The 27,540-nt window shown below is 43.0% G+C and overlaps 1 protein-coding gene across 1 annotated transcript in view; it reads left to right on the top strand.

Annotated features, from left to right (window-relative positions):
* ATP11B (ATPase phospholipid transporting 11B (putative)) overlaps positions 1-22,863 on the top strand; it is a 49,648-nt gene extending 26,785 nt beyond the window's left edge. Inside the window, exons 19-30 of the mRNA XM_074153549.1 lie at positions 718-921; positions 1,190-1,343; positions 3,110-3,212; positions 4,853-4,998; positions 5,630-5,689; positions 5,984-6,111; positions 6,970-7,108; positions 8,995-9,018; positions 10,319-10,384; positions 10,636-10,739; positions 11,369-11,534; positions 21,388-22,863. Of these exons, the coding sequence (XP_074009650.1) occupies positions 718-921; positions 1,190-1,343; positions 3,110-3,212; positions 4,853-4,998; positions 5,630-5,689; positions 5,984-6,111; positions 6,970-7,108; positions 8,995-9,018; positions 10,319-10,384; positions 10,636-10,739; positions 11,369-11,534; positions 21,388-21,597 (1,504 nt within the window). The 3' untranslated portion in view covers positions 21,598-22,863. The remainder of the gene's footprint in view (positions 1-717; positions 922-1,189; positions 1,344-3,109; positions 3,213-4,852; positions 4,999-5,629; positions 5,690-5,983; positions 6,112-6,969; positions 7,109-8,994; positions 9,019-10,318; positions 10,385-10,635; positions 10,740-11,368; positions 11,535-21,387) is intronic.
* Positions 22,864-27,540: the final 4,677 nt, after the last annotated feature.

The raw sequence follows: 27,540 nt of genomic DNA, 5'->3' as shown, positions 1-27,540 counted from the left end.
GTACGCCACGGAGTTTCTGCTCACTACGCTCAAAACCATAGCGAGTTTAGAATTTGAAACTGAAATATGATGTATGCTGTGAAATACTCTCCTACCACCACCAAAAGTTGTGTGCTGGTCTTTAGTGTGTTCACTGCTCTTGGGCTTGGGGAGCGGTCAAACCATGTGTTGTACCAACTGATTCTGGCTTGATAATGCTGACATACGGTGTGCTGCATCGGGAGAGACTTAGTGTCTGTGAAACAGAATAATTGCAGTAAATATTTAGGGTAATGGCTAATTCCTTGGGAAAACCTCTCTCCATAGCTGCTTTCTGAGGCATTCTGTCAGTCAGAGGGTGTATTGTACACAGGAGTGTACTGATGGAGCACTTCAAAGCTTTTCATTTACCACAATAGATGGTCATTGTTGTGGACTGTTTTAAAACTTCTCAGCAATGGTGCCTGACTTTAAATTAAGATGTGCTTATTACAAAGCTCTGATCATTTTGCAGCATTGAAGTTCAGTTTTTGTTTCATCAAGGCCTTTGTGCTGTTGTTGGTAACAGAATGTCATCTGCCAGACTCTGATTCTCTGGAAATGTATGTAATATTGGCCATTCAGTCTTAAATCACCCTGACAGTGGGGTCACAGGAGTCACACGGAGTTACAGTGTGAGCTCTGGTTTTTTGGTCAAGTGTTTAAAGTTATTTAAAATTCTTTTTGGCTTCTTTCCAGACTGCAGGAGAAAGTCCAAGAAACGATCGAAGCGCTGAGGTTGGCGGGTATCAAGGTGTGGGTGCTCACTGGAGACAAGCACGAGACGGCTGTTAGTGTCAGTTTATCGTGTGGCCACTTCCACAGAACCATGAACATCCTGGAGCTTGTGCAGCACAAATCGGACAGTACGTGCGCGGAGCAGCTGAGGCAGCTCGCCAAGAGGTACGACACCCCAGATGTCCTTATCTCAGTGATCATCTTAGTTTATTCTTCTTTTATTTTCAAATTTTATGACAATCTCTTTGATATATGTGCCAAATGCATGAAGTTGCCTGTTTAGAAATTTATTTATTAATGTATTGACAGACTTGAAGAAGCAGCCGAACAGGCTAACTTCTTCATTTATTCTGTGGGCAACTGTATAGTTCATAACACAATTCAGACTTTTCCGTCACACCAATACAAAGCCAACATTTTTGTCCCCGAACAGAATAAAGGAAGACCATGTTATCCAGCACGGCCTGGTGGTGGACGGGACCAGCCTCTCTCTTGCACTCAGGGAACATGAAAAACTGTTCATGGAAGTTTGCAAAAACTGCTCTGCAGTGTTGTGCTGTCGCATGGCACCCCTTCAGAAAGCAAAGGTAAGGGGGACTATAATCAGGACTGTCTGGGAGGTGTGTTTATATCGTGCTTCGAGGAGGCAAGGATTCCTGGAACTGCTTTGTTTGTGTGACTTTTGGAATCCCAGTTAAATCCTGTTGACCTAGAGTAGTTTGCTCAGAAGTTTCTACGTGAGTTTACGAAAATTTGCAAGTGGGTGGAGGAGAAAGTCAAAATGCTGCCACCGTGCAGGAAAAAAGCTGATCTTTAATCATCAGCAGCGACCCCCATCACCTGCCTGCTGCTGCATTGCCTGTCCCGTTGCTTCTCCACACCAAAAAAGCTAAACTGAAAATTCACAAAGCTGTAGGGAAAAAATGTGCGCTCTAAAGATTTAAAGAATACCCACGTTTGAGGAGGAAGTAGAAGGGAAGCTGAAGCCTAGTCTCCAGGGAAGTTTTGCCTTAATGCTCTCTAAGATGTTTATTTCCTTCACACTTAATTTTACTCAAATACAGATCAGATAAAATTCAAATTCAGATTTTGTGATTGATTTTTTTTTTTTTTACTCCAGAAAGCTAACATCTGAAGAGCTATATTATTTATTCTTTCGTTTTGAAATGTTCTCTCTTCATTTTATGCTTCTCTTCATTTTTTTAACTAATATTCAATTGTATAACTATTGGAGTATTTTTAAATTTACTATACTTTTAGCTTATCTGTATGCTTTGAAGGCTTTTTGCGTGTATTTCCAGTAATATTAAACCTCTGAAAGGACACTGTTTCCCACTCTTCTTTTTATACCTTGTCATAAAGAAAAGGAAAAGACATCTTTTTACCCTAAAGCACTAGGAAATGGTTATGTGAGGTCCTAGATGTGCAAAACAGAGCAGGCTGGTTTACTGTAGCGTGAGTGACCTGTTTTGAGGTCGTTCTTGCTGCATCCAACATTTAGGCATTTTAATGCAGTCTTCAGAACCACTTCCTTCAGCTGTATATAAAACTTAGTGTAATATTAGCTTCAATAAAATGTTATTGTTTGTGACTCTTTGAGAAAAGCAATTTACTGGATGAGTCCACCTTATGTACACTCTTTTTAGCTGAAATTTTTGCCATCCCCTCTCTTTAAGGTGCAGTTATTTGCCTGTGTTGTGTCCTTGTTCTTATTTTGTTATTTAACTTGATTTATAGTATTATTTGGATTTATAGTTTGTTTTGTACTGCCAGATTTGGCAGAGAGCGGCCAATAATGCTTTCCTTAATTCTTATCCTGTCCGACGGATAATCTCCATTATTTCCTGTGTTTTGTCATGAAGTACAGTAAAACCTAATTTTGATGGCAGTGACTTTTTAAATTTTAAACACTGAAGTCTATAAATCTCTGAGACAAATGCCATGCAGGCAGGAGGGAGGGACGGGGAAGGAAGTGTATTGCAGTTCATTCCAGCCTTGCCTTGGATTTTCTGCTGTACTTACTCCCGAAGTAAATATTCAGTTCCAGCTTCTGTTTGACTGTTTTGCATGATAAAGCACAAATTGAGTTGTGAGAGAACATCTAAATATGAACTGCAAAATAAGCTCAAGTCAGGCATGATATTTAAATAAGGCTTGTGCCCCAAAGCAAGCAGCTTTTCTAAAGGAGCACTGAATTTGCACATGGGATATGCCGAAGGTGTGTTTTACCCAAGTGTTAGCTAGTAATTATATTTACAGGTAGGTAACCAAGATACTTGGGAATGAGAGGCACGGCTTGTAGATAGATTATCTGCCTAAATTGAACTATTTCTACCTTTTTATTTTTCCCCAGGTAGTGCGACTGTTAAAAACATCTCCAGAGAAACCTATAACGTTAGCGATTGGTGATGGTGCTAATGACGTGAGCATGATACAAGAAGCCCACGTTGGCATAGGTAACTCGCTTGGTCAGGAGAGACAGAGGCAAATAGGGTGCAAATTGTAGTAGAGGATTAAGTCATGAATAGTGTTTATAAACAGATGAACTTCCAATGTTTTTGCACCTGTGAATGAGAGGATGTTAATCTCGGTCATCTCTTGGGACAGAGTTTTAGTGACATTTAAAATTGAAGGCTGTTGGCTTTCACAGGTCATAGGTTTATTGTGTAGTCTACCAATAATCACAGGTCCTGCTTAATGCTGCCTTAAGAGCAGCAAAGGTGCTCTGTAGCTGGAGTCTCAGAATTACTCTGCTTCAGACACTGGAAATTAGAGATCTCTAGCTTCAGACATTGTTGGGTTCTAAGTTCCTGTGGAAACTTGACCTCCCAACCTTTCTTTGTGCTAACCTGCCGCTGTTGGCACCGTGTCTGTACCACTGTAGAAATGCCATTTGTGTCTAGTTTGTCTTTGAGGAGAAGGCTTTCATTGTAGCTCTTGAGAGGCTGTTATTGATTCTCAGCTAAGCGTGGTAGTTTTATCTGCTTATATTGTTTTCTCTTATCTGGCCTTAACCACCATTAAACCTTTTTTTCTGCTGTGTTTCATAAGTGAGTCCAAAACGGAACTGGTACCCATCACATAGTGTTTCAGTATTTCCTTTGCTGACTCTGTCGGATGGTGTTTGTTCCAATAGTAAATGCTGGAGGTTCTCCCATAAGGTATTGGTACATCAGGAATTCAGTCTGTCACTCTTTGGGATAAAAAAAGGTGTTTGCAATGTTTATCGTGTAAATTGTGTGGCCGTGGTTTTGAAGGCCATGGGTGTAGGCTGCTCGAGAAGGTTACAGGCGAAGAGCGAATAATGCTTTATTCTCTCCACCTGGTTTGTCAGCTAACGGAAGCTTATTAAAAATAAAATTATCCAAGTTTTTATTGTAATTTGTAGCATTACATGTGTGTTGGTCAGAACTAGCAAGTCTTTGCCATGGAGGGTGACAGGGGACCTCTAGACTTTTTTTCATTTTAAAGCAACCAGCACTTCTAAGTGTCTGGTTTTAGGAATCCTGGGCCACTTTTCTTCTGTAAAAGAGCAGCATGTTGAGTTCTGTGTATGCTTATCTTAATAATAGTTTTTAGAAATGAATTTGTGTTCAACTGTGACAAGTGACAGCGTTGTCAGCCCTTCAGAGTAAGTAAAGTGCTATTGTAACAGCAGCCTTTCCTTTATTCTGCTGGTGAGTACAAAGAACTGTAAGGAAAACCTCTCTGAAGCAAAACGTAGGAAGTAAATTGATAATTAATGATGGATTGATAATGGTTTGGGAATTTTGGTTTTGTAGTTGGTTTTGAGTGTTATTGTTTCTATGTCTTTCCATAAATCTTTCTAAAGAATGGCTTATGGAAATAGTCCTTTGTCTTTTTTTAATTATTTTTTAATTTGACTCAGTATCAAATGAGTAGTTTCCCGTGGTTGCGTGAGGAATAACGCCTTCGTTTGGAACTGAAAGAGGCTGAAGTTGTTATAATGTTGAAGTGCAGGAAAACAGATCTGTAGCTTCAGATGTATATTGTTGGGGGCGGTGTGGTGGTTTAAACTTTAATTTTTGTAATTTGTGTTTAACCTGTTTTCTGTTTTGTTTCCCAAATATGGCAGGAATCATGGGCAAGGAAGGAAGACAAGCTGTGAGAAACAGTGACTATGCAATAGCACGGTTTAAATTCCTCTCCAAGTTGCTTTTTGTTCATGGGCACTTTTACTATATTAGAATAGCAACCCTTGTACAGTACTTTTTTTATAAGGTAAGTCTTCACATTTCCAGAAAAACGTGTGACTTTCCCAGCAAGAAATTCATTTCAGATCTAACATTTTTCTTGGCAACAGGTTAAATATCTCTGTTCAAATGTGCTTTCTGGGCTTTTTTTGCTGTTTTTCAACCACTGTCTTACTTGAAATTTATCTGAGATTCTAGCACTGGCCACTTTTTTTCATCTTCTGTTGGTTGTTCTCATTTCCAGATAACAGCATGGGGTTAGGTTTGGGGCTTTGTTTCTGTTTGCTCCCACGCAAAAGTCTCCCGTCAGCTGAACACGGGCTTTCCAGAACGAAATACGGAAACTATTTTGCAAAGAAATTCTTAAAAAAGAACTGAGGGGAAGATGGATGGATTTCTCCTCCCTTATAACACTACATATATTCCCATAATGAGATGTGTTCATCAAGCACATATAATTAAGTTTATATTTTTCAGCTTCATTGTCCTAGAGGGCAAACAAAATGTGCTCTCACGCAAAGCTCATTGCTTCCCTTTGCCAAGTAAAACGCTGAAATGCTTTATCCTCTCCCTGTGTATTTTTACAGCTTGTAAGAGTTAGCGATTTCTTTTAGGCATATACTAAGGATTAACTATTTCCTTTGCTTTTCTTTTTTCAGAATGTGTGCTTTATTACACCACAATTTTTATATCAGTTCTTCTGTTTGTTTTCACAACAAGTAAGTACTGGACACCTCGCACCTTGGTAAATGTGTGTGAAACACTCTGGGTAGATAACTAAAGAAAATGGGAATGAACTACACAGGAGCAGCACAGATTTTACACTTAAATATCCAGCTTTATTTTCTATATTTGATAGCTTGCTCTTACTAGATAGTTATGTGAGTATAGCTTTTTATCTAGCTAGTAAATTCATGTATTTAATGATTTATTGCTGCTATTAGTGTGCTAATAAATTTTAATATAAGCTTTTGTGTTATCAAGACTCAAAATAATTTTTCTTTCCGTTTCAGACGCTCTATGACAGTGTATACCTGACTTTGTACAATATTTGTTTCACTTCCTTGCCTGTCCTCATATACAGTCTTTTTGAACAGCATGTGCATCCGCATGTATTACAGAGCAAACCTGTGCTTTATCGGTATGTACAGCTTAATATATTGTCACAGTAGCGCCTAATTTAGAACAACAGGGGCATCTGCAGAAGTCTGAACTTGCTATTATGCATCCCGGCAGTATTTTTATCTGTAATTTATGCAATTCTTAGTAACTGACTTGTCAAGGAAGAACTGCAGCTCCATAGTTTTCATCCTGAAAGTTAATTGACATGGGTATTTTAAGAGAAGCATCTTTTTATGTCAGTCATGTTGAGATTGAGTGCTTGGTCAGCTCACGACTGGCAGCTTTCTCCTGCGTTACACGGAGGAGGTGAAAATCTCTGCCACGCACAGGAAGAACTAGGACGCTGCGATTAGGGGAATCGCCACCAAAAGATGCTTTTCCAAGAGGGGAAGTGATTTCCTGTAGAATTAGGTGTCCTCCCAGTGGCAGCGTGTTGCACTGCATGCTGCTGTTTGGAGGGGAAAAAAAAAAAAGTATGTGTTTTTGTAAAAAAAGAGATGTCTCTTAGAAGTTTCTCTTTTCCTAAAGATCTTTCAAGCAGAACAAGGGGCAAGTGTCAGGAGATCTGGCTTTTTCTTCCTCTTGCACTTCCACCTCCAGGGAGAAGAACTCTAGTTTGTGCCATTCTGAATGTGACCCATTGGAGACCCTTGCCATTGGTGATCCCTGCGTGAAGCAGATGCAGATCATGAGAGCTCAGAGTTCTTTTTTTTTTGCCTGCGATTTATGCATTTTTTTCATATGTCAGCATTCATTAGCTGTATCTTGGTGCGGTTGGAAGTTACATTTATTCAAAGCACTAGCAGTCATGCGATGTGAATAGCTGATGGCTTATATAAAGACAATCTGAAATCCCAAATCTGTTTTATTTCTGCAGAGACATCAGTAAAAATGCCCATCTGGGGTTTAAACCCTTTCTTTACTGGACCGTCTTGGGCTTCTGTCATGCATTTGTTTTCTTTTATGGCTCGTATCTTCTAATGGGAGAAGACACTTCTCTGCTGGGAAATGGCCAGGTACAATATTATAAGAATTATTCTACCACTGTATTTTGGTGCTATTTTTTTTTGGTTTTTTTTGAAAAAGCCTCTTGTGTCAGAAAAATCTCTTCTTTGGTTTTTTTATGAACTACGGAATTAACAAGGATGCTTTAGCAATATTCGTGTGTCCTCTCAAGAGTAAGATTTCTTAGTGTGGAAGCTGTAAGGCATGTTGTCAGAAAGTGCATGTCCATGAGGAATATCTCTCTCAAGATAATACGTGTTAGGATTGTCTTACACAGTGTTTTATTTTGTAGACTGTTTTTGTCATAATCATGTCGTAACTTCAGTAAATGAGAATCTATATTAATTCAAAACTTATTTTGAGTTGGACTTAATCACAGTGTCAAACGATGGCTTCTCTTTAGCATCTGTTATAATATCAGGCTTAAATCTGAACATTGCCCAAAGTCTTAAAGCGTCTCCTGAAAATATTATTTTAATTACTCAGAGTTTTTAAAAGTTAGGTGGTGCAAGCTGCTTTTAAGTTGTACTTTTTATTCAATAAATGTTTTTAAGGCAGTAATTTAATGAAATCATCAAATACTAATTTGACACCTATTTTAAAGATGTTCAAATTCACAGGAAACAAAAGACTGTCAAGCTTGGGTGAAACCATCCCAAGGCTGCTTCCCCATTTTCCTCAGTTCTGAGTTTGTTAGCCCAGTGTAGAACAGTTAGATACTGATTTTTCTCTCATAAAAATGTTCTTTATGGTAAAGTAAAAGTAATGCTGGGTCTGTTGCGATTTGAGGTACAAAGAGGGCATCATGCTGTAGTGACAGGGGACCCCGGTGACAGGGAGTGGGCAGGAGCACAGGAGGGTGAAGCAAAAAAGGGTCTCTGTATCATGGTGGATAATAGCCAGGATTGTCTTGGTGCCTGGAATCAGTGTGTGAAGTGAGGGGTCAGTGTCCCTGTGGGGAAAGGAGCAGTGAGGGGCAGTGGGGCAGCAGCTGGAGGGCCCCTTTCATCATCAGGTGGTTGATAAGGAGGTTAAATAGTTGTGCTTGAGACTGAAATGTCCCTTACAGTTGAGGTACGAGTGTGTCCTGTCGCTCGTTCCAAGCTGTGTGACTTTTGAGGTTCTTGTGAGTTGGCAAAGGGTCTTCAGTGCTCCTCTAACGAAGTAGTTTTACACTACAAATCAGTGTGTTTCTGTCCGTCTTCATCATCAAAACACCTCACTTCAAAATTGCTTTGTTAACATCCACCAGGCAGGAACGGGCTTTTTTCATTGTCTTTAGTAACAAATGTCTAGTTTGGGGAACCGATTATATCGGTGAGTCTAGACCAGGGTGTCAATGTAGACTTTATGGAGAAGGTTCTTTTAATGGTTTCTTGTATAAATAACCTCAAGACCCGTTAAATATACTTAGTGACTGAGCATACTAGATACAATGCTTTCAGATGCCCTTTGGCTTCTCACATTTTCTGTGATGTAACTTAAAAAAAAGGCCTTAGAATTTATTTGGAGTTACTCTCTGTTTGCTAAAAGGTGATTATTTGGACTGGTAGAACTGTGTGTTGCAGGAAAATATCTGCGGTGCAGAAAGTATGTGGCAAATTGAATGTGTGCTTGAAAAAACAAAAGTTAAGGGCAAGAGAAGGTGCTTTCTTGTGAGGAGCCCTGGAGAAGTGATGGCTTTGGGGGGACGTGTGACACAGGGTGGTGTCAGTGCCGGGCCTCACATTGTCATTCCGAGTTCTCAGTTGGGAACAAAGCAGACAGGAAGAGACTATAAGTAATTTGTTAATGCCGGTGGTTTGTTAGGCTTTACCTCAACACATTGTGCAACAACTTGATCTTTTAGTTCTTTTTATTTTTTTCCCCCCCTTTTTCACGCTATGCATGTCGCCAGATATTGAAGCCTAACAGGCAAATGGTAAGAGTTTAGAAGAGGAGGAGATACAAAAATATTGTATCTGTTACTTCCCAGGACTGAAGGATGCAGCATCCACGGTGTAAATGTGTTCAAAAATAAAATGGTGGCGAGAACCCATTGCCGTTCTTCATTCTAACTCTGAGTGGTGTTAGCAAAGACACTTTCTTTCACGGGACACGCAGGAGCAGCAGGTTTAATTGTACCTTAAGATGATTATTGCAGCAGTTAACACAAGCGTGTTGCTTGTTGAACATTACTGTCAGCGTGAAAAGTAAATAGAAGGCTTCAGAAGATGTGTTATAATAAAGATCTTTAAAATGATGAATAAATCCAGAGTCCTGGCTGCCTCAGTTTAGTAGCGTGTGTAGAGAGATGAGAAAAGCCATTGTGGGATCTGCCATGGGGCTGTGGGATTCCTGTCAGAGCTCTGTAACAAGGACTACAACGCCATGAATCCCAATTCCCTGCCCCTGCCCTACTAACAGCTCGCTGGGATGTGCCTGGCTGCATGCGGTACCCAGCCACGTCCTCGTCCCCGATCCCACGGCGGGACCTGCTGTGCCCCACAGCATGGCTGTCGGGAGACACTGGACCGGCATCCCTGCTTGGTTGTCATAGCTGAGATCCTGTCATTGTAGAACTTGTTCAGAGTTTTGATAGTTTTTAATTTATGTGGGCAAGAGAACACTAAAGTGACGGATAACAGCGTTTTAGAATTGAAGCGTAATTTTGTGTTTATTAGCCTTGAAACAAAGTGTCTTTTCCGTAGAATTTTCTTGGAAAAAATACAAATGGCACCATTATTTTTGAATTGTAAGATTGTGCTTGGGGTAAAAAGTGAACTTTCAGGTGATGCTGCATGTTGAAAGTGATCTGGAAATGTTTAAACTCAAAGTGTTTTGCGCTTGTGTTCAAGTGAATACTTTCCACCCAATATTTGCTTTCTGTTGGGTGCTTATACTTAGTTGATCCAAGTGGTATCTTCATTTTCCTGTCACTTCATGTTACTGTTTCGGACTTTATTCATACCTCATGTAGCCTTTGTGGTGATTTGTTTTGAACCAAGAAGAAAGATGGTTTGTGGGTTGTTAATTTTGCTCTTATCATAAGCTGTATTTTTTTCTAGTAGTTTGTGTTCTGTCCTTCTTGCTTTTTCACGATGGTGAGTTGTTACAAGCTGATGTGCACAGACTCCTTCCATTAGTGTAGCTGCCTTGAGAAGAATCTAACTTATCAGCAATGCTCTTAACTGATCTATTATTTTTTTTCTTCCATGATTTTTATCTTGCCATTTTCATAGATGTTTGGAAACTGGACATTTGGTACTTTGGTCTTCACCGTTATGGTTATAACCGTTACGATGAAGGTATGGTATTATACTAATTACTCTGTGTCTGGGGAACACGGCAAATACATGATAGAGCAATAATTTAAAATTGATTCAAAAGTGAGACAGAAGTTTCAGTGATGGTCAAAATATTTCTTTGTGGTTTTTGCACATTACAACCATATTTAGTGTTTGAGCTGAAAGTTCATAAGCGTGTTCAGAACCGGTATTTATCATTTGCTGTGAAGTGGGGGGAGAAGGGAAGCTCATTGAAGTTATCTTTGTTTTAGATGGCTCTAGAAACTCACTTCTGGACATGGATAAACCATTTTGTTACTTGGGGATCCATTGTATTTTATTTCATATTCTCCTTGTTTTATGGGGGAATTATCTGGTGAGTGATTCTCTTCTTTTTATTATTTATTTTCCTCTCCTTTCTATAGCACATATGATGAGTGAAGTTATGAAAAGCCACTGAAATATTAATGTTCTGCCGTGTTGCTCTGAATTTTGTGAATTTTTTAAACCTAGAGCGCCCACTCGCTCTTGGTGATTCTTTCAGAAACTTGAGCGGTGCTGCCAAGCCATCCTGTGCTCAAGGACAGGAATTACTCATCTCTCTCAGCCTGGGACTACAAAGGCATTTTTGTTTCTAAGTAGTAGATAGGTTCCCAAAGGTGCTACTTGATAAGTAAATCTTTACAACTGAAATGAAGTTGGTGGGGTTAGAATCAGTAGTGCTGTATTTTTGATTGTGTTTTGGGGTCTTGTGGGAGTAGGAATGGTGGCTGATTCCTTGCAGCACCATTTAAAGCTGAGCTTAGAAGGTTTCCCTCCAAAGCTGGGTACCCTCCTGCCCCAGAGTTCCCAGGTCCAACAGACTGCTGGGCACCAGCAGCCTAACTCTGCCTCCCGAGGGACTCACTGCTGGGTGTCAAATGAGGATACGCTCGAGCCTGCCTGGGTTGTACTTCGGTTTCTAGAAGTTCCTTTTAGTAATTGTCGCTTCTTTTAACTTTCCAGGCCATTTTTACACACCCAGGACATGTACTTCGTATTTGTTCAGCTGTTGTCAAGTGGTTCTGCTTGGTTTGCCATAATCCTCATCGTAGTTGCTTGTTTGTTCCTTGATGTCGTGAAGAAAGTGCTGTACAGACATCTACAACCCACCAGTACGGAAAAAGCTCAGGTAACCTGCTGCTGCTGTCTCCAGCCTGGGCAATAGTTAACACCTTTGTTAAAGTCTCTCTTGTAAACTAATTACTTTCCTGTGATATTTAATTATCCTCTTATATTGCTGTCATGTTTAATGCATAAAAATGTTCTCATTTCAAAAGATCATTGTTAATTTAAAATTGCAAAAACGAGGACACCATTTTACAAGGAAATAACATTTATGTTTAAGTAATTGGTGTTAACAGTTGTAGAGTCGTTTATAGAGGGGTCACTCAGTCTTTTGCTTCTCAGTCTGCAACTGTGTGAGAGGATCATACTGTGCATTTTTATACTGCTTTAAAGTTGGCAACTTATTCTCATTTTTGTCCAGGTATTAGAAACTCTTTTCAGCTGTAACTGACACTGAACGATTGTCACAATGGGATGAAAACACTACTTTTATAAATTACTTTAGTAGGACTTGTTTTAATTAGTACTTCTTAAATCTTGATCATATCCCATGGCATGTGATTTGATTATTGATTATGTAATTAAAGATAATTACCTGCGTGGCATTTTCATAAATTCATAGACAAGGTCTGTGGTAACAGAATAACAGAATCTCCCTTTTGCCTGACACAGGCTACAAAACCTCCTTGAAATCATTCTGTTGAATTTAGGCTCTTTTAGGTAAAAGTCTCTTCTGCATTAGAGTGTTTTCTTTTTACTCAGAGTTCTGGAGAAGCCATCCCGACCCGTTGTTCTCATAGTCACTGGCTATGCTTTCAGTTTTCAGTATTTTATCTTCTTATATATTTTTCTGCGGAACTGAAAAGCCTTCTGTTAACAGTGTTTTGTTTTAGTCATGGTTAGGTTTGTGATCGAGTTAATTTTATCACTAAGAAGTAGATAGGACTTGCATCTTTTGTCAAAAAGGCTATCTTCCAGTCCTTCAGTCATTCGTGTGTTTCTCCTGTAATCGTCACTATTCCTCAACTTCATCTTGAATTTTGGGTTTCTCCAGTGGACACGCTATTCCAGCAGAGCCTGCATCTGTGCCAAGTGTGGGAATAACAAATCCCCCAGCTGTATTCCTTTTATAAAATAATATGCAGCAATAATCTCTTACTTCTGCATCTTTTTCTCATTCTCTTAGTTTGCCTAGGACCAACATCGTGCTGACAAACGCATTGCTGGCCAAAATACCCCGTTTGTTGAATATTAGATGCTTTTTCCAGTCTTGGCATTTAGTAGCTAAAGGTCAAGGTAAATAAGCACTAGCTTTGGGAAAATGGTTCAACTAGACCTGATAAGACTCTTGCTTGTTTCTGCACTTCTTGGATTAAAGTCTTGATTTAGAAAAAATTCTCTGGGTAATGATACTTAATTATCTTTTATTTTTCCTTCAAAAGCTAGTGGCAGTATTTATTGAATGCTTCCCTTTCCCTCCTTCCCGTCCGTCAGCTGTGTCTGGCAGTGCATCGGGCTGGTTCTTCAGGCTTCTGGTGGTCCTGAAGTGCTTGAATTAAAACCCAAAAAGCCCCCACCGTTTTTTCCCTAGCTTCATCTGGATACTTCTTGTTGCATTTTCTTGCTTTCTGAAGCAATTCTAAAGACTCTCTGGGTTCAGTTTGCTTCCATTACAGTTGTGTTGTCAAGGACACAGTTGGACTTCTTATTTTTAAGGCAGAATCTTGATGAATCTTGATGTCTGACCCCTTTCCTGTGGCTGTAGCTTGATCCACAGCCATGGGGATTTTGCTGTGTGCATCTCTATTACCCATCTTCTTTTCTTTTGTCTCCTTATTCCCATTCTGCTTTGTCATTTGACAGTGTCAGCATTAGGATCGATGTTTACCAAAATACTGTCTCTTTCTGCAAACGCTTAATTCCTGATATCGCGAACTCGAGGTATCCACAGCCTGATTTGACCAGAAAGGCTTCAGCATTCTCTGACTTTCAGACAGAATGAGTTTGAAGAGTATCTTTGTCCTAAACACTGAGGAATTTTCTGTGGAAGTCATTGAAAGAGTGAATATGGAACTTCATGCATTGCCCTTTTAAATGTGTTTTTCATAGTGTAGGTACACCCTCTGTATAACTGAATATTCTTAATTGTTCATTTTAATTGTAGGACTAAGTATATTAGCATATTGGGGACAGAAAAAGTTGAGTTTACAGTTACTAAGTTTTTATTGGAAGAAGATAAATTGTTACATGACCTAGTCACTGATTTTTGAATCACAGCTATGTAAGTTGTTTGTTTCTGTTTGCCATCATTTAAATTCTAAAATATTCCCAGGAGCAGGGAGCAAAACACAGGGTTCTGGGATGAAAATGCTTGCCCCTGTTGTTTTAATTGTTCAGAAACTATGAGCAGAGTAGTTGTGTGAGTTACCCAGCTGAGTGCTCTGCATTCACCGATCTGTGGCCATCTGCCCTACTCAGTACATAAGGAACTTGATTGTATGTCTTTTATTTAGTATAAGGTCAAAGCATCAACAGTCAATCTGTTAGATATTATGTGTAGCAAAGTTACTCATAAGAGAGCAAAGAAATTTCTCTGGTGTGAGAGAGAAATGCTTTAGAAATTCTGCTAAAGATCAATTTTTAAATGTGAATATTGTTCTGTCACGGCAACTTTAAAGAAATAATCTGTTCCATTTTGGGAAGTCAGTATATTAAAAATTTGACAGGCAAGCATGAATTGACTTCTTAGAGAAAATCTGTTTTATTATATGTGCCTTGGCACTGTTGCCCTGAAGTAGCTTCTGGGTGATTTCTGACAATACAGAATCATATAGGAGGAAGTGGACAGTAAGGTAAATCTGAATCAAAATGCAAGCCTTTGGGTAAATACAAATCCCAGCCCTACTGAGGGGAGAAGGCAATACTGAATAAAGATGTCAGGTAAAGTACAGATGGGAAAGTGTATAGGCCTTTTTTCTCGGTACAAATGCTGAGGTACGCTAAGAATGGTCCTACCAAACAACAGCTGGCTGTGGTGGTGCCAGGAGCTGTCCTGGAGGCACCAGGCTCGTGTTCTGTAAATGATGTTTATTCCACTTAAATAACGATGTCTTGTCCTGTGTCTCTCTCTTAGACAATTACCGCTGCTACTCACTGACGTGTGTGTTCCATCCCTTCTCTGTCCCGTTGTAGATGTTCTCCAACAGAGTTGCTTTAAGCGACGAGTTCATCGCGCTGCAGCCATTGTCCAGGGCCAGGAGTCAGCTGAGCAAAATTAGGTAGAGTAGGAGGGACAGTCGCTGGCCACCCCCTGTGCATGCGGGGGGGCAACTCGCCAGGGCGAGAGAGGCGGGAGAGGCATGGGCGGCAGCGGGCTGCGAGGGCCATTCCTGCAGCGCAGAGACATCCCCTTTGGTTATTTCTCGGCTTTGCTCTGTGTTTTCTGAGCCAAATGCTTCTCCTGAGTAGCATGTGTTGGACGTGCTTTTTTAGGAAAAACCATCCCTAGCATGACGCTCGACTCTCAGAATATGGACTTAGCTCTTCTTGCATCCACTTCCCAATAACCACAGTTTCTAGCATGATTATTACGCTTTTAATTTCTTTACGACCAAAATTAACAGTGCTTTTTGCATGTTGGATAATTTCAGCTTCATAAGGCTGTGACAGGAAGGTCTCTGTATGTCAGGCGAGTTGTTTGCCCGTTTTAATTTGCTTCCCAGTTGTATTGAAAGAGCAAAACCTGTTTGAAGTTTGGGTGCATTATGTACATTTCTGCGGCTACAGCTTTTTGTGTTTGTTTTGTGCATCGATAAAGTGAATGTTGTTTGTTTTCAATGTGTATAGATACATATTCCTAAGGGCATTTGGCTACAAAGTCCTAGAAAATTATTCAAAAAAATAAATAAATTGAAGTGTCCATGTGTCTGTAGGTGAACCACTGTGATTCTGGAACTCTTCAAATGCCCCGAGTTCAGTGAAATGCTGATTCTCTCTTGTAAGACTAAAACGTTCATATGGATCGATAGTGTATCAACCCGTTAGATATTCTTTTTTTTCATCCAGTGCTTACCTGCTTCTATATTCTGTATATTCTGTAGCAAGAATTAATGCAAAGAACTGATTCCTTTAAATTTTATTTTTTTTTAAGGTGACCGTGTTGTTTGAAAGCATGCAAATAGGTGCTCGGAGAACCTGCAATTTGGGGACTTAGTTGCCGTTTGGTTAACTAAGGGAAAGTAGGAGACAGGAAGCTGACATGATAAATGATGAGCAGAGAATTATTAGTGGTTAATTGGAACAGATGATACAAGTGCTTTTAAGGGGAGGGGTGCTGAGAAACACATCACCTGAGATTTCCAGGCATGCAGGGAGGTACTGGCCAGTGGTTTGGTTTTCAATTTGGCACTTACCAGCTTTAAAACAGGCAAACTGCAGCATTTCCATAAACTTAGCAACATATCGGGGAGACTCCTCTGCCAGAGTTTTGACAAGTTAGCTTTTAAAATTCTTGGTTTATCAGTGTCGTGCAAATAACTTTCCTTTTTAAAACCCTAGATAAATGTTTCCAGTAAACTTCTGTTTTCTCACTGAACTACTAAAGTGAATGATGTGGGTCATCATTTCTACACCAAAGATTTTAAAGCAAAAGATTCTGTTAAACTTTACAAAATTAAACAGGTTTTAAGGGTTGAAAAAATGGGAAATCTGTTTTGTCTCCAAGTATCACATGATGATGCACATCCAATTCTCTCCTATGTCAGTGTTTGTGCTTGTGTATCTAGTAGTGAAGTGCCTGCCAGACAAGCACTGAGCTCCTCGTACTGTGCAGCTGAAGTGACGTAGAGTTAAGAGCTTTGAGGTGGGAGGTCTTTTAAGCATCCAGGTGATTGCTGTGAGTCAGAAACGCAGTCTCTGTGTGCCTCTGAGACTGGCTCTGATCTTCACCTGCACCTTTGTAGCTTGGGAGAGGAGGAGTTGGGGCAGAGCAGGCTCCGTGCTGAGCTGGAGACCCACCGGGTGCTGCTGTCTCTCCTGGGCTGGGAACATGTGAAATATCTGTCTTAGGGTAAACTGGGCCCCATTGTGCCTCATTTCAGGTTTTTCTTTGTAAACAAAGTTCTGTGTGTCCGTGTGTTTATACACATCTCTGTGCTTTGTAAGAACCATCAGGAATCTTAAGCCACATGTGAGAAGTGTTGCTCAGACAGATGCTTTAATTCTTCTTTCTGATGGGATTAACTGTGTTATTATAGAGCTGTTACCTTTGGTCGGTGTGTTAGGGCTGCACACAGTACTGGGGAAACTTAAAACACGGGGTTTATTTACAGGGGAGGCTGGTGGTGCGTAACGTTGTACCCGGGGCTCTCCAACTGCAGCGTGTGCCCCAGCACAGCCAGGACCCTCTTCTCCCCACAGTGAGACCATTGTTGCCTGTTTTTCCTTCGTCTCTGCCCAGACCCGCTTGCCTTGGCTTCTCCAGAACCCCTGGCCTTACGCCCTTCCGTATTTCTCTGTATTTTTAACTCTGGTTCCTGTCTCATAGGGTCCCCCTCCTGACAGCTTCCCCAGCTGACACAGTCCAGCACTGGGGAGCAGACGGGCTGCTGTTGCTTTTACAGCATAGGTTTTCTGTAAGAAACATGTGATTTGCAAGAAATTTGAGTGCAGACGTGCGCTCACACTAAGTGTCCCAGAACATCTTAATGCGCTAAACCTTGAACAAGAGCCATCTCTTCCTCTCCAGGTTTGTCCGTGTGGGGTGGTGCTGAGCTGTTGGCTACGCCATGGGATCCAGTGCAGGAAGGGGGAATAAGTGAGAGAAGAATAGACTATTTCGTGTTCATCTTCAGCCAGAAATAACGCATGTATCTATTTAGATACTTTTGTCTAATGACTTTAAAATAATGAAATAATTTGGCATTTGTAGGTCTGTTTGATTCAAAGAGACGGAGAGCAGAAAAACTAGAAGAACATTGAAAACATAAATGCCAGTCAAGTTGTTAGTTGTCAACGTTCTTATATTGTCTCTTAAAATTCTAAATCTAATAGTTTGGGATTTTGATATACAGTGTATTAAGGGTTAAAGAAAGTGAGTTTCACAATAGGGAACAGGTTTTAACTTAATTGTAGAATAGTAATAACCATCTCATATATATATTTTCGGAAATGTCTGTGTGGCATCAGCTGTGCTGCAGGTGGGACCAGGGCTCAGGAGGGTACGCTCCAGGGCTCTTAGTGATCTACAGCATTAAATACAGTTCTGTTCAGCAAGGTCCCAGCTGTATATTTCAGTGTGATTAAATGTTGAGTGGAAATGTCTGTCTCGTGGTGTATAGAATACTCAGAAATATTGAAATGGGCCTTTCTGTTGGAAGGGGGAAACCAAATAAAACTCCAAAATCTGAAATCAGAATCTGAAAATTTGAAATACATTTCAAATTTATTGGCTCTTCTGCTTTTGTAGCCTGTGGTGTGCAAAAAGACCAAACACTTGTGATACCTGTGCCCTGATGAACAGTGTTTGATCCACCCACTAGCGTGGAAAAAAATTGCCTCTTTACCTTGTAAACGTGCCTCGTTCTCTCAGGAACAGACTTGTAACATGAAAGCTCATCTAAAAAAAAAAAAAAAAAAATGTTTTAAAGCTTGATAAGATGTGTTGCTTTTCTGTCCTTCCAGATGGCAGAAGATAAGGGTTCAGTCAGCTCAGCAGGTGACTTTGCTGAAGGCAGGCCCCGAGGGGAGGACGATAGGCAACTGCTAGACCCTGCTAGTCCGCCCGGCAGCTCCTGCCTGCGCTAGGTAGTACCTCCCCTCCACCCTCCCTCTGCAGCCGCAGCTCCCTGCATCTCACACGCACGCCCATGGAGCCATCCCCAGAACACCCATGTTTTCGGCATCCAACTAAAACTCGCATTACAGTTTGTGGCTTTGATTTAATTTTTTTTTTTTTTCCCCTTACCAAGGTGACTCATTCCTTAGTTCCACACTTCAGTTTCTTTTTGATTTATTACATGAAACGGGCCGTTATCATATAAAGTATTGTGTTTGTTGTGATCCCGGATCTTATCTTACGAAAATACTTTATTTGCAGCCCAAATATGAATAATACCAGATACTTCTCTAGACTTATTAATTTTTTTTTTTAAAGCATTGTCTCTCCTGCCTTTTGTTTCCTGAGGGTTTGTTTCAGGTCTTCAGAGACCGTTACACTTTACTGCCTCGCCATGCCAGGTTTTACTCGGATATAAAGCTATGGTCATAATTGTCTGCCACAGAGAGAAAAGTGAGAAAAGGGTCTCTCTGGCCTGATATAAGTATCTTCCTTCCAGGTAGTGAATATAAGTATATAAATCCGTGTTCACCAGGCAGTGATACTCAATATATCTACACATAAAATTGAATTTATTTGTGTGTTGTCCTTAATGCTCTCTCATTATCGCTTTACACTTAACTGGGAGTTTGAGAAAACATAAATGTTGTTTCCAGGCTTATGTAAGGTCACACTTGCTGTTTTTTAAAACAGAGTAATATTAACTTTTCCATAAATTATGGTTCAAGCGTGATCCTAGCTTTTTGTGAGTATCTGACTTGTGAAGAACCAAGGAGATTGTAGTGAAGAAGAGACACCAGCCCCCCAAAATCCAGAGCTGTGGGTTCCCTCCTGGGAAGCTGGTTTGGGTTCCTCTTGGTTCATCTTTCTGCCATAAGTCTCTGAGTGGTATCTAGGAGTGCCAGCTCTAGGTCAGCAGGTTCTGGGGGAAAATATGTCCAATCCATCTGATGCTGCCTACAGCCACTGTGCTACAGCCTGGTGCAGGCACGTTGGAGGTGTTACTTGATCTGCTTCAAGATAACGGATGGACTAAATCTTTTTGAAATCCCCAGTGTGGGAATGCTGAGAGGTTGTTTTTGTATCGCTGTGGACACAGCGGTGAAGGTCACCATGCGTGGGGCAGGGAGCTTGGTTTCTCACCTCCTAACAGGGGTCCCTTCTGCTCAGTGTAGTTTCTGGGCTGACACTGTGGGCACAGCAGAAGGTGGCCGTGAAGGTCCTGTTTGCTCGTCCTGCAATGCTCCAAATTGTGGTGTCTTCTGTTACAGCTGTGACCAGATGTGATGGTCATCAAATACGGGCCTTTGGGGAATTAAGCTCTGTTGAGGTTTGTTTTGTTGAGGTTTTGTTTTAACCGAAACCCCTTTTAGACCCGTCAGGCGCTCCCGTCTCTCAGGTATTTACACAATTTCATTGTCATATCATAGTAAATGTTCCTTTTGTGCCCAGAAGACCTCCCAAGTGAGTGCGAGTCAGAAGCGCGTGTTCTCCTGCACTCATTCCTGACCTCCCAGGCCCAGTAACTGGATTGAGGGCTTCAGTCTGGGCTTGTTTCTGTAGGTTCCTACAGGTGTTACCTGAGAGTATTGTGAGCACCAGGTTCAGCGGTGAGACGGGAAGATCTGAGGGACCGTGGGGAATGCAGAGCTGAGGAAGGGGCAGGTGTGGAAATGGTGCTTGGAAACACCAGTTCTGCTGGTGTGCTTGTCCTACCAGTTGGGATCTTTCTGTTGGATTTCCACATGCCGGTTGTTTCTCTCTGCTGCCTTTCCTTTGCAGCACAGGAATGGTTCTGTTCTGGAGCTGTAACCTCTCCAGTTCCCTGTTTGTGGGGGGATTAGGAAGGAATGTGTCCACTCACAGCGAACCATTCCCATAGGAAACTCTGAGGTTCTTTGCTTCCCATGCAGTGTTGGGCAAGTGTGGGTGGTGTGAAAGAAATTGGAGTTGGAAACCAAAGTCTGTAGAACAGTCACTAACCCTTGGTGACAGGGGGAGAGGTGGGGGAAGCTCTTGAGTGAGCGGTGTCCTGTCATAGACTGAGATGCCTCCTCCCAGATCGCTTCGGTCACTGGTGTCTGAGAGGGAGGGATGGATGGATGGATGCTTAAATTTAGCCTCTGTGTTTTAGCATTTGTTTTGAGTTAAATTAAGAAGCATCCCCACACTTCAGTTTCCTTCTGGAGAGGACACTGAAGTCAGGTTTGGGTACTCTCTCTCCAGCAGCACTAGATCTCAGTTAGGTTTTAGTTATGCTGCGCTTGGCTGGTTTGCAAAAGTGCTATAGAGGAGCACACTACAGATGGCTCTTAACTTAAACCCATACATCTCTGTGTTACTACTTGTGGTTTGTTTGGGTTGGTTTCTCACCTATAAAGAATGAAGAGTGGAAAGTTCATGATGTTAATGTTGGGTTATTCTTCACGCTGGCCTGAACGTGACGGGCCCTTTCTGACATCAGCCTCATTTGCGTATAGGTAAAAGATAGGCAAAAAAACAGGAATTTGCGTTTGTTCCGTACCCAGCCAAGGGTATCTACGCGAGTGATAGGATGTAAATTATTATAGGAAGTTGCATTCTACACTTCTTGAGGGGAAAAATACGACTTACAGTCAGGCTGCTGCGTTGTGCTGTGCAGCCCTGCTCTGAAGCTTTCTCCTGACAGATTTCCCTTAGAGAAGCTGCAGCTCTGCCTGATTTTAAGTTGTGTCCCCACGGGGGGTACCCGAGGCCTTGAGGCTTAAACTGCAGGATGCTCTGCTCCAGAGGGTCCTTACAGCCGGACCGCTGGGAGCTGCTCACCGGGTTATGGCCAGCATTAGGCAGAGATGGTGCTAAACGATTGCCATGCGCTCACCAAGGCTGCATTCGGACCTTGGGGAGATCAAATTTGAGTATAGATAGACCTTAAGAAGCAAAATGGTAATGTTATTCGTTATTGTGGCTTGCCTCTAAAATTGAAAAATATTCAACACTCTAAGAAAAATCTGCTTTTCCTAAGTGTTTTCTGATAAATCCTTGTTGCTAGAATCTGAGTACTGACTCTCTTTTTTATTGTTATCTCTCTTTCCCCTCCCAGCTTGCTGAGGCAGGTTCAGGTGTCGGCTGCATGGACTCCGTGTGCTGCGTCCCAGCCGGGGAAGCAGCGTGCGCATCTCTTGGACGAGCTCTGGAGCGAGTGACGGGGCGCTGCAGCCCCCGCAGGTGCGGCATTTCCCTGGGTGGCCTTTGCTGCCGGCGTGTCTCCTACAAGCTGGAACCCGAGGAGCCCGCCGCCGTAGATGTCTAGCGAGCCCCCCACGGGCTCGGCTCCTCTAAGTAGGATGTGCGGCTCTCCACTGTACTTTTTTTTTTTTCACCCTAAAAGATTAGCTTCTGGTTTCTTTTTGAGCGCTTTCTTTTGGGATGGGGAGGAGGAAGAACGGTTCTCAGCAGATTTCTGTTCCAACTTTTAGTTTGGCTTCCTACGAGTTCTTGTGTTGTATCTGTCGTGATTTCTCTTGATTTGTACGGTCTTCTCTTTAGAAAAATCAAGCCTTGCTGCTGGTTTTGTTCTCCTTTTTACGATTAATTTTTCTTGCCTTCACCAATCAGGAGTTGTCTGTAAAGTCAAAAGACTTTTCCCTTTGGTTCTTGATGTACAACCTCCAAATATTTACCTTGGAGCTTGCATTACTCCTGAAGATACACAAAAGGCTCACACATCCCCTCTCTAAATGTAACTTCATTGTTAGAAGGAGAGTCTTTAAATCTTTCAGCCATTGATTGATACGAAGATGAAATATTTTTGTAGTATAACTTTTATAATCTATTTCTAAAATCAGAGTAATTGACAGAACAGAGCCTTTGGGTTCTAAGAATTTTAAAGGGGTTTTTTGGGGGTTCTAGAAGGTATTTTGTCAAACTCGTGTGCCATTCCAAAGTATGTGCTAAATAAATCTTTTTTTCCTTCACAAACCATGTGTGAAACAAAAGTCAATGGGATAAAACCACGTGTGAGGAGCAGCGCTGCTCCTGCAGTCACGTCCCTCTCACTAAATCTGTGCCACCTCCCCCCTCCCCAACCCAGAGGGCTCGTTAACAAGCAGGGAAATATTTGGGGGTAGAAATGCAGAACCCAGGCTTTTGTACATCGTGATCTCTCTGTCCCCGAATGATATCGTGGCCCTTTCATTGGTCAATCCTGAAAAAGTTGCTTTTCACGCTTTTTTCACAATTTTGCACAAGTTTTGTCTCTTTTGGTGGAAGACCGTGATATCATTCCTGCAGGGTCGGATCCCGCAGGGGTCACTGCCGGGTCTGGCGCTGCCTCTGGGCACGGCCCTGCCCCCGGGGACATTTCTGGGGTGTCTCCTGGGGGACACGGCGGCCCCTCTCTCCTCTGCTCTCGGGATTCCTTCCGCATTTCTGCAAATCGAGGCTGTCGTTACGCAAAAGGTTTCATTTCGTATGAAAAACCAGCTGTTGTGATTAAGTACCTTTTTAATTCAGACTTTTGCTGTATAGAAAGCGGGCGTGATGTATAAAATAAACAATTCAGTAGAATTTGTAATCCACAAGGTGAGCATTTAATTGGTCTAAAAATCAACATTTTGGTAGCAGTTGCTCTAAGGTTTTTCTGGGGCTTTTTCCACTTTGCTGTAAAACTGTGCTTTCCAAATGAGGAGCTGCTTGTGCTACTTTTTTTCATTTACTGTTACCTATTTAGGGCAGATTTTTAATTAACATTTGCCTTAGTACTGTGCAGTTTATAAGGTAGGTATTCTGCTTTATTCTCTGCAGTGCTTTTACATTTTCGCAATTTCCTCTTTCTTTCCCGCACAGTTTTTCTTCCTTTAAGAACTTACAAATATTTACTGAAGATAACTCCTATTTGACAGAATATTAAACTGCTTTTCCTCAGGTTTCCTGGCTGCTGACCTCCTGTCGTTTTCAGAGCAGGCTCCATCCAGCTGAGTAACTGCAGAGTCCTTAGAACTCAGAGGTTCCCATTGTGTTTAACGAATATGCAAGACTCTCCTGGTGCTACACTCAGGGCTTGAAGGGCTGGAGTTTTTGCTTCTGCCTCTGTTTGAAATTACTCCGAAACTTAAATTTATGTACAGTACAAGTAGAAAAGGCATTATTTTAACTTCACTCTTATTTGCTTCGATGAGTTCGGTTCCTTCCACTCAGCGTTGACACTTAGACCCAGTCTAAAGGTCAAGGTACTAAGACTGATTTTTTCCCCTGCACCTTCCTGGTAATTAAAATTTTTAACGTACTTACTTATTAAATCACGCGAGGCAGTTAAAAATGGTTAAATGCTGAAGGTACAGTTCAGAAATCTCTTGGGTGATTTAAAAACGCTCATGAAATTGTTTGGCCTCTGTTCATGAGCTTGAGCTGCTTCAGTCTTTACCTAAAGCTGCTGTCCTGGACCATTGCGCAGCCCCAAAGAGGACGGTCTTTCGAGCCCCTGTGCTCTGTAGAACGGTTTGTGATTCAGCCGGGAGGCGGCTGCACGTTATTTGTGTTGGAGGGATGCTCCTCAGTAGGTTTTCTGTGAGCGCTGCTGGAGGTGGCGCCTGGCGTGGTCTCTGCTCCTGCTGGGCTGTCAAACGGGATATTCTGTCAGATACGATAACGGAACGTGAAATCAAACACCACCTCAAACTGTGACAGAACCTGTGGTGAATCAGAGCTGTACAAGCGCTTGGAGTAGCGGGGCCAGGGGAATGGGGTCTCTTCTACTCGGCTCTCTCCCTGGAAGATGTGTCCAAGGAGCTTTTTTCTATGGCGTTATTCCCCAGGGAGAGCACAAAGAGTGTGTTGTGGTCTGACAAAATGCATTCTGTCTGTCTGTCCCATTGCACTGTCTGTCTGTCCCGTTGCACTCTCTGTCACCGTGTTGGTCTCCAAGGTGAGGGATGCTGGGTCACATTCCTCCTGGTACAGCAGGGCTCCTGGCCGAGCTCCTCAGCTCCCGGCCATGGGACCCGCCTCAGGGCCACGTTCTGAACAAACAGCAGATTTCTGACAGAGGCCAGTTTGGACGATAAGGTCCTTGTACTTTGATTTCCTGCCTTCCGACCTTCTGTATTTCAGCTTTTCGCACACAGTCCTATGGTATTTTTCAGCCAAGAACAGTATTTCTTCCGAAGCGCTGATCTGTCCCTAAGAGAAGGACATTGTGGGATCCCCTCCCCATCAAAAACTGTGACGTGTTGGGGAGTTTTCCTGATGCCTTAAACTTTAACTCAAATTTACCGGGGAGGGAGGAGAGAGATTCCCTAGTTGGTGTGATTAATCGCAGTGTATTTTCACAGGTCTGACTGAGTTGGGGGTGCCTACGTGAAATGAGTAGAGTCGTCTTTGAGAGTTGCATTTCTCTGGTCCGTTTCTCGCTCTCAGACTCTTCTCACCTCCAGATCCCCAGTTCCCCGTCAGCCAAACTTTTCTTTTATTGTTGCTTTAGATCGTGGAGCTCCTCGGATCCCTTCTGTGCCAACGACAGAAGCATCTTGACTCTCTCCACTCTGGACTCAGCCACGTGTTGACAGGGACATGGGTAGCCCCAGGAAAGACGAGTGTGACTCCTAAACGCCCCCAGGGCTTGGCTCGTGGCTCACAGAACTCAGCGGGACAGCAGTCGCTTCCAATATCATTTTTTTTTTTTCTAATTATATCCACAAATTGCTAAATTATTTTTTGTAAGGAACGCTTTTACCTTCCACCATTTAAATCTTTTTTTTTCTTTTGTTACCACGCGCGCGGGTTGCAATCCTGCCCTTGGTCCCCGAGAGGCCAACGTGGCAAAATCCTCCTCCTCCCAAATCCCAGTGATCCAACACAACTCCATTTGCACAATGGAACTCTAAAAAGTTGCATTTTTCATTATGACCCTCCACTTCTAACACACACACACGTTAATTTTGGGCTGTTTCTTACAGTTTGCAAATCAACTTTGTCATTTCCAGGGCCGGTTACTATATTCCCTGAGCAATCAGTTCAGGAATTTCTGAGCGTTAAATAAAATTCAAGTGTTTCTGCTGGTGTGTGAATGGCAGTATCTGGGGCAGTGCTTTCAAAAACACCCTTAACTTCTCCACCTCGGTAGTTTGGAAGGGGCAGGGCTGTAACAGCTCCCTGCTGAAGGGTAACTCAGAAGCCACTCGTCTTTTATTCCCCCCTGGTGTTCTGTTAACAATCCTGGATCTTTTCATGGCACAGCGTGGGAGAAGCGGTGGACTGGGCAGAAGTCTCAGCAGCGTACATTTTTTTGAATTATTAATCCTTTTAAAGTTGGGGGATTTTTGCATGTTTTATTCTTTTTCCTGTATTTATATTTGGTCATGCTGTACTTTGAAGATACAATTAATGGATAATTACCTTCCTGTATCCCAAGGCTCTGAGCCGGGGCGATGGCTGGTACCCAAATCCGCCAATAACCGAGGGCCCCTGTGATGCATCCCCCGGGCAGAGCTTCTGCCCCCGCACCCACGTCTCTGTGGCTTTGCGGGGGTGGCACCGTTTGTCCCCTCAGCCAGGATGACAAAACCTGTTGGTGGCTTTACCGGGGGGAGATCCAGATCCAGTGGAGGTGCCACCACCAGTGACCTTAGAGCACTGTCTTGGGTCTGGTGCTTCTCATGGCTGGAGGCCAGTAAAGATGCTGCTCCCCGTGTCTTTGGGACCCCAGTTGGAGCCCAGTCTCTGACCCTCAGCTCCCAGCCGTAACTGGAAGAATCTTTCTGCCAGGCAGTAATAGAAGCCAGTCTGTCTATTGAAATTGCCTCTGGGTGGGAGGAACCGTGGCCGAACACAGGCTGTGAAGTACACGGACCAGAACTGCTGTAGTAAAGCTGCGGTTCTGTGTCGGCTGCTCCCACCCTGCCCGCCCCGGCCTCCGCTCCTGGCTCCAGCGCTGCCCCCCGAGCAAGTTACGGGGCAAATAGCTTTTATTTCACAATTCAGGCAGCCGCATCCCAGAGTGACACCCCCGTGCGCCCCTCGGTGTGGCCATCCCGGGTTCCCGGGGTCAGGGAGCTGCAGGGGAGGGTGTTTCAGATGCTCCTCGTGTTGCTCTCCCGGGAACAGCCCCGCTCTCCCTCGCCTGCTGTTTCCCTTCTCCTGGGGCAGCTCTAGTTCCGCATTAATGGCCGGACCCCTCACGCCGAGCTGGGGGTGGCAGATGCCACTGGGTCCCGAGAGCTTTTTGTTCAAGGCAACATTTGTGTAATAAAAAAATTGTCGCTGCAGCCTTGTTTGAAGCTCCCGGTGAGGTCACCATGCGGTACTGGAGGTTTTTGTCCCCCTGGCAGAGTTGAAGACCAGCTCACACGTTGATGCAGAAGCTCAAAAAATGAATTCTGAAACAGGAAAGACAAAAATCAAAATACGGCAAATTTTCCTGTTAAATGGGTGTGTGTAGCTCAGGCCTGTATCGTGTCGTCAAATGCGGTGAAGGTTAAGCTGGAACGTTTCAGTTGGACACGAGCCCCACGTCCAGACGATTAAGAATCGCTGCTAATTGAGCGCTGGTGGCTCCACGTGACGGGTCGGACGTGGGACCCCTCTGACCGTGGACAGTCCGAGACCTGCGTCCCGGGCAGGGGTGAATAACGTGATTGGCATCTCCCCCCTCCCCGGGAGAACTTACCTAGAGGCACAGGGACAACCAACCACGCTGGGCTTTCACCTGCTCCTGTAACCCTCTCTCTATATCAGATATTAATAATAAATAATAATATTAAATCCGTTCTTAAAATAATGATTTTTCTTCTTAGTAGTTTCCCATTCCAAGAGGCTCCCTACTGCCGTGGAGACCTGGGCAATAAAGGCTGGGGTTTTGGAAATGCTCCTCTCAGAGATCTGCTGTTGGGCTGTACCTGTCCTGTCCACATCACCCTGTTCCGCTCCTCAGAGGTGTCCGTTTGTCCGTGTCCGTCCCCGCTCTGTGTCCCTCCATCGCTCCCCGCGTGTCGTGTCCCGCAGAGGGTTGCTCTCAGCCCCTCTCCGGGCGCGTCTCTGTGCACGGTGCCTGTGCTTTGGCTGGGGCCACACCAAGGCCTGCGTGGCACCTGCACCCGAGCAGCGCGGCCCGGTGCTTGAAGACCGATTGCCCTCCGTGATGCGTTTCTGTAAAACCTTCCAGCTCCTCTCCTCCCTCCCCCCTTCCCCACGGCCTCTGTGTCACCGAAGAAAGAGGCATTTAAAGAATTCGGGAAGACCCTGAGAGTCCAGCTCTGCC

Source organism: Numenius arquata, chromosome 9 (genome assembly GCF_964106895.1).
Source record: "Numenius arquata chromosome 9, bNumArq3.hap1.1, whole genome shotgun sequence".
Lineage (NCBI taxonomy): Eukaryota > Metazoa > Chordata > Aves > Charadriiformes > Scolopacidae > Numenius > Numenius arquata.
Note: the sequence above shows the minus strand (reverse complement) of the source record. Positions and strands in the feature narration are given on the sequence as shown.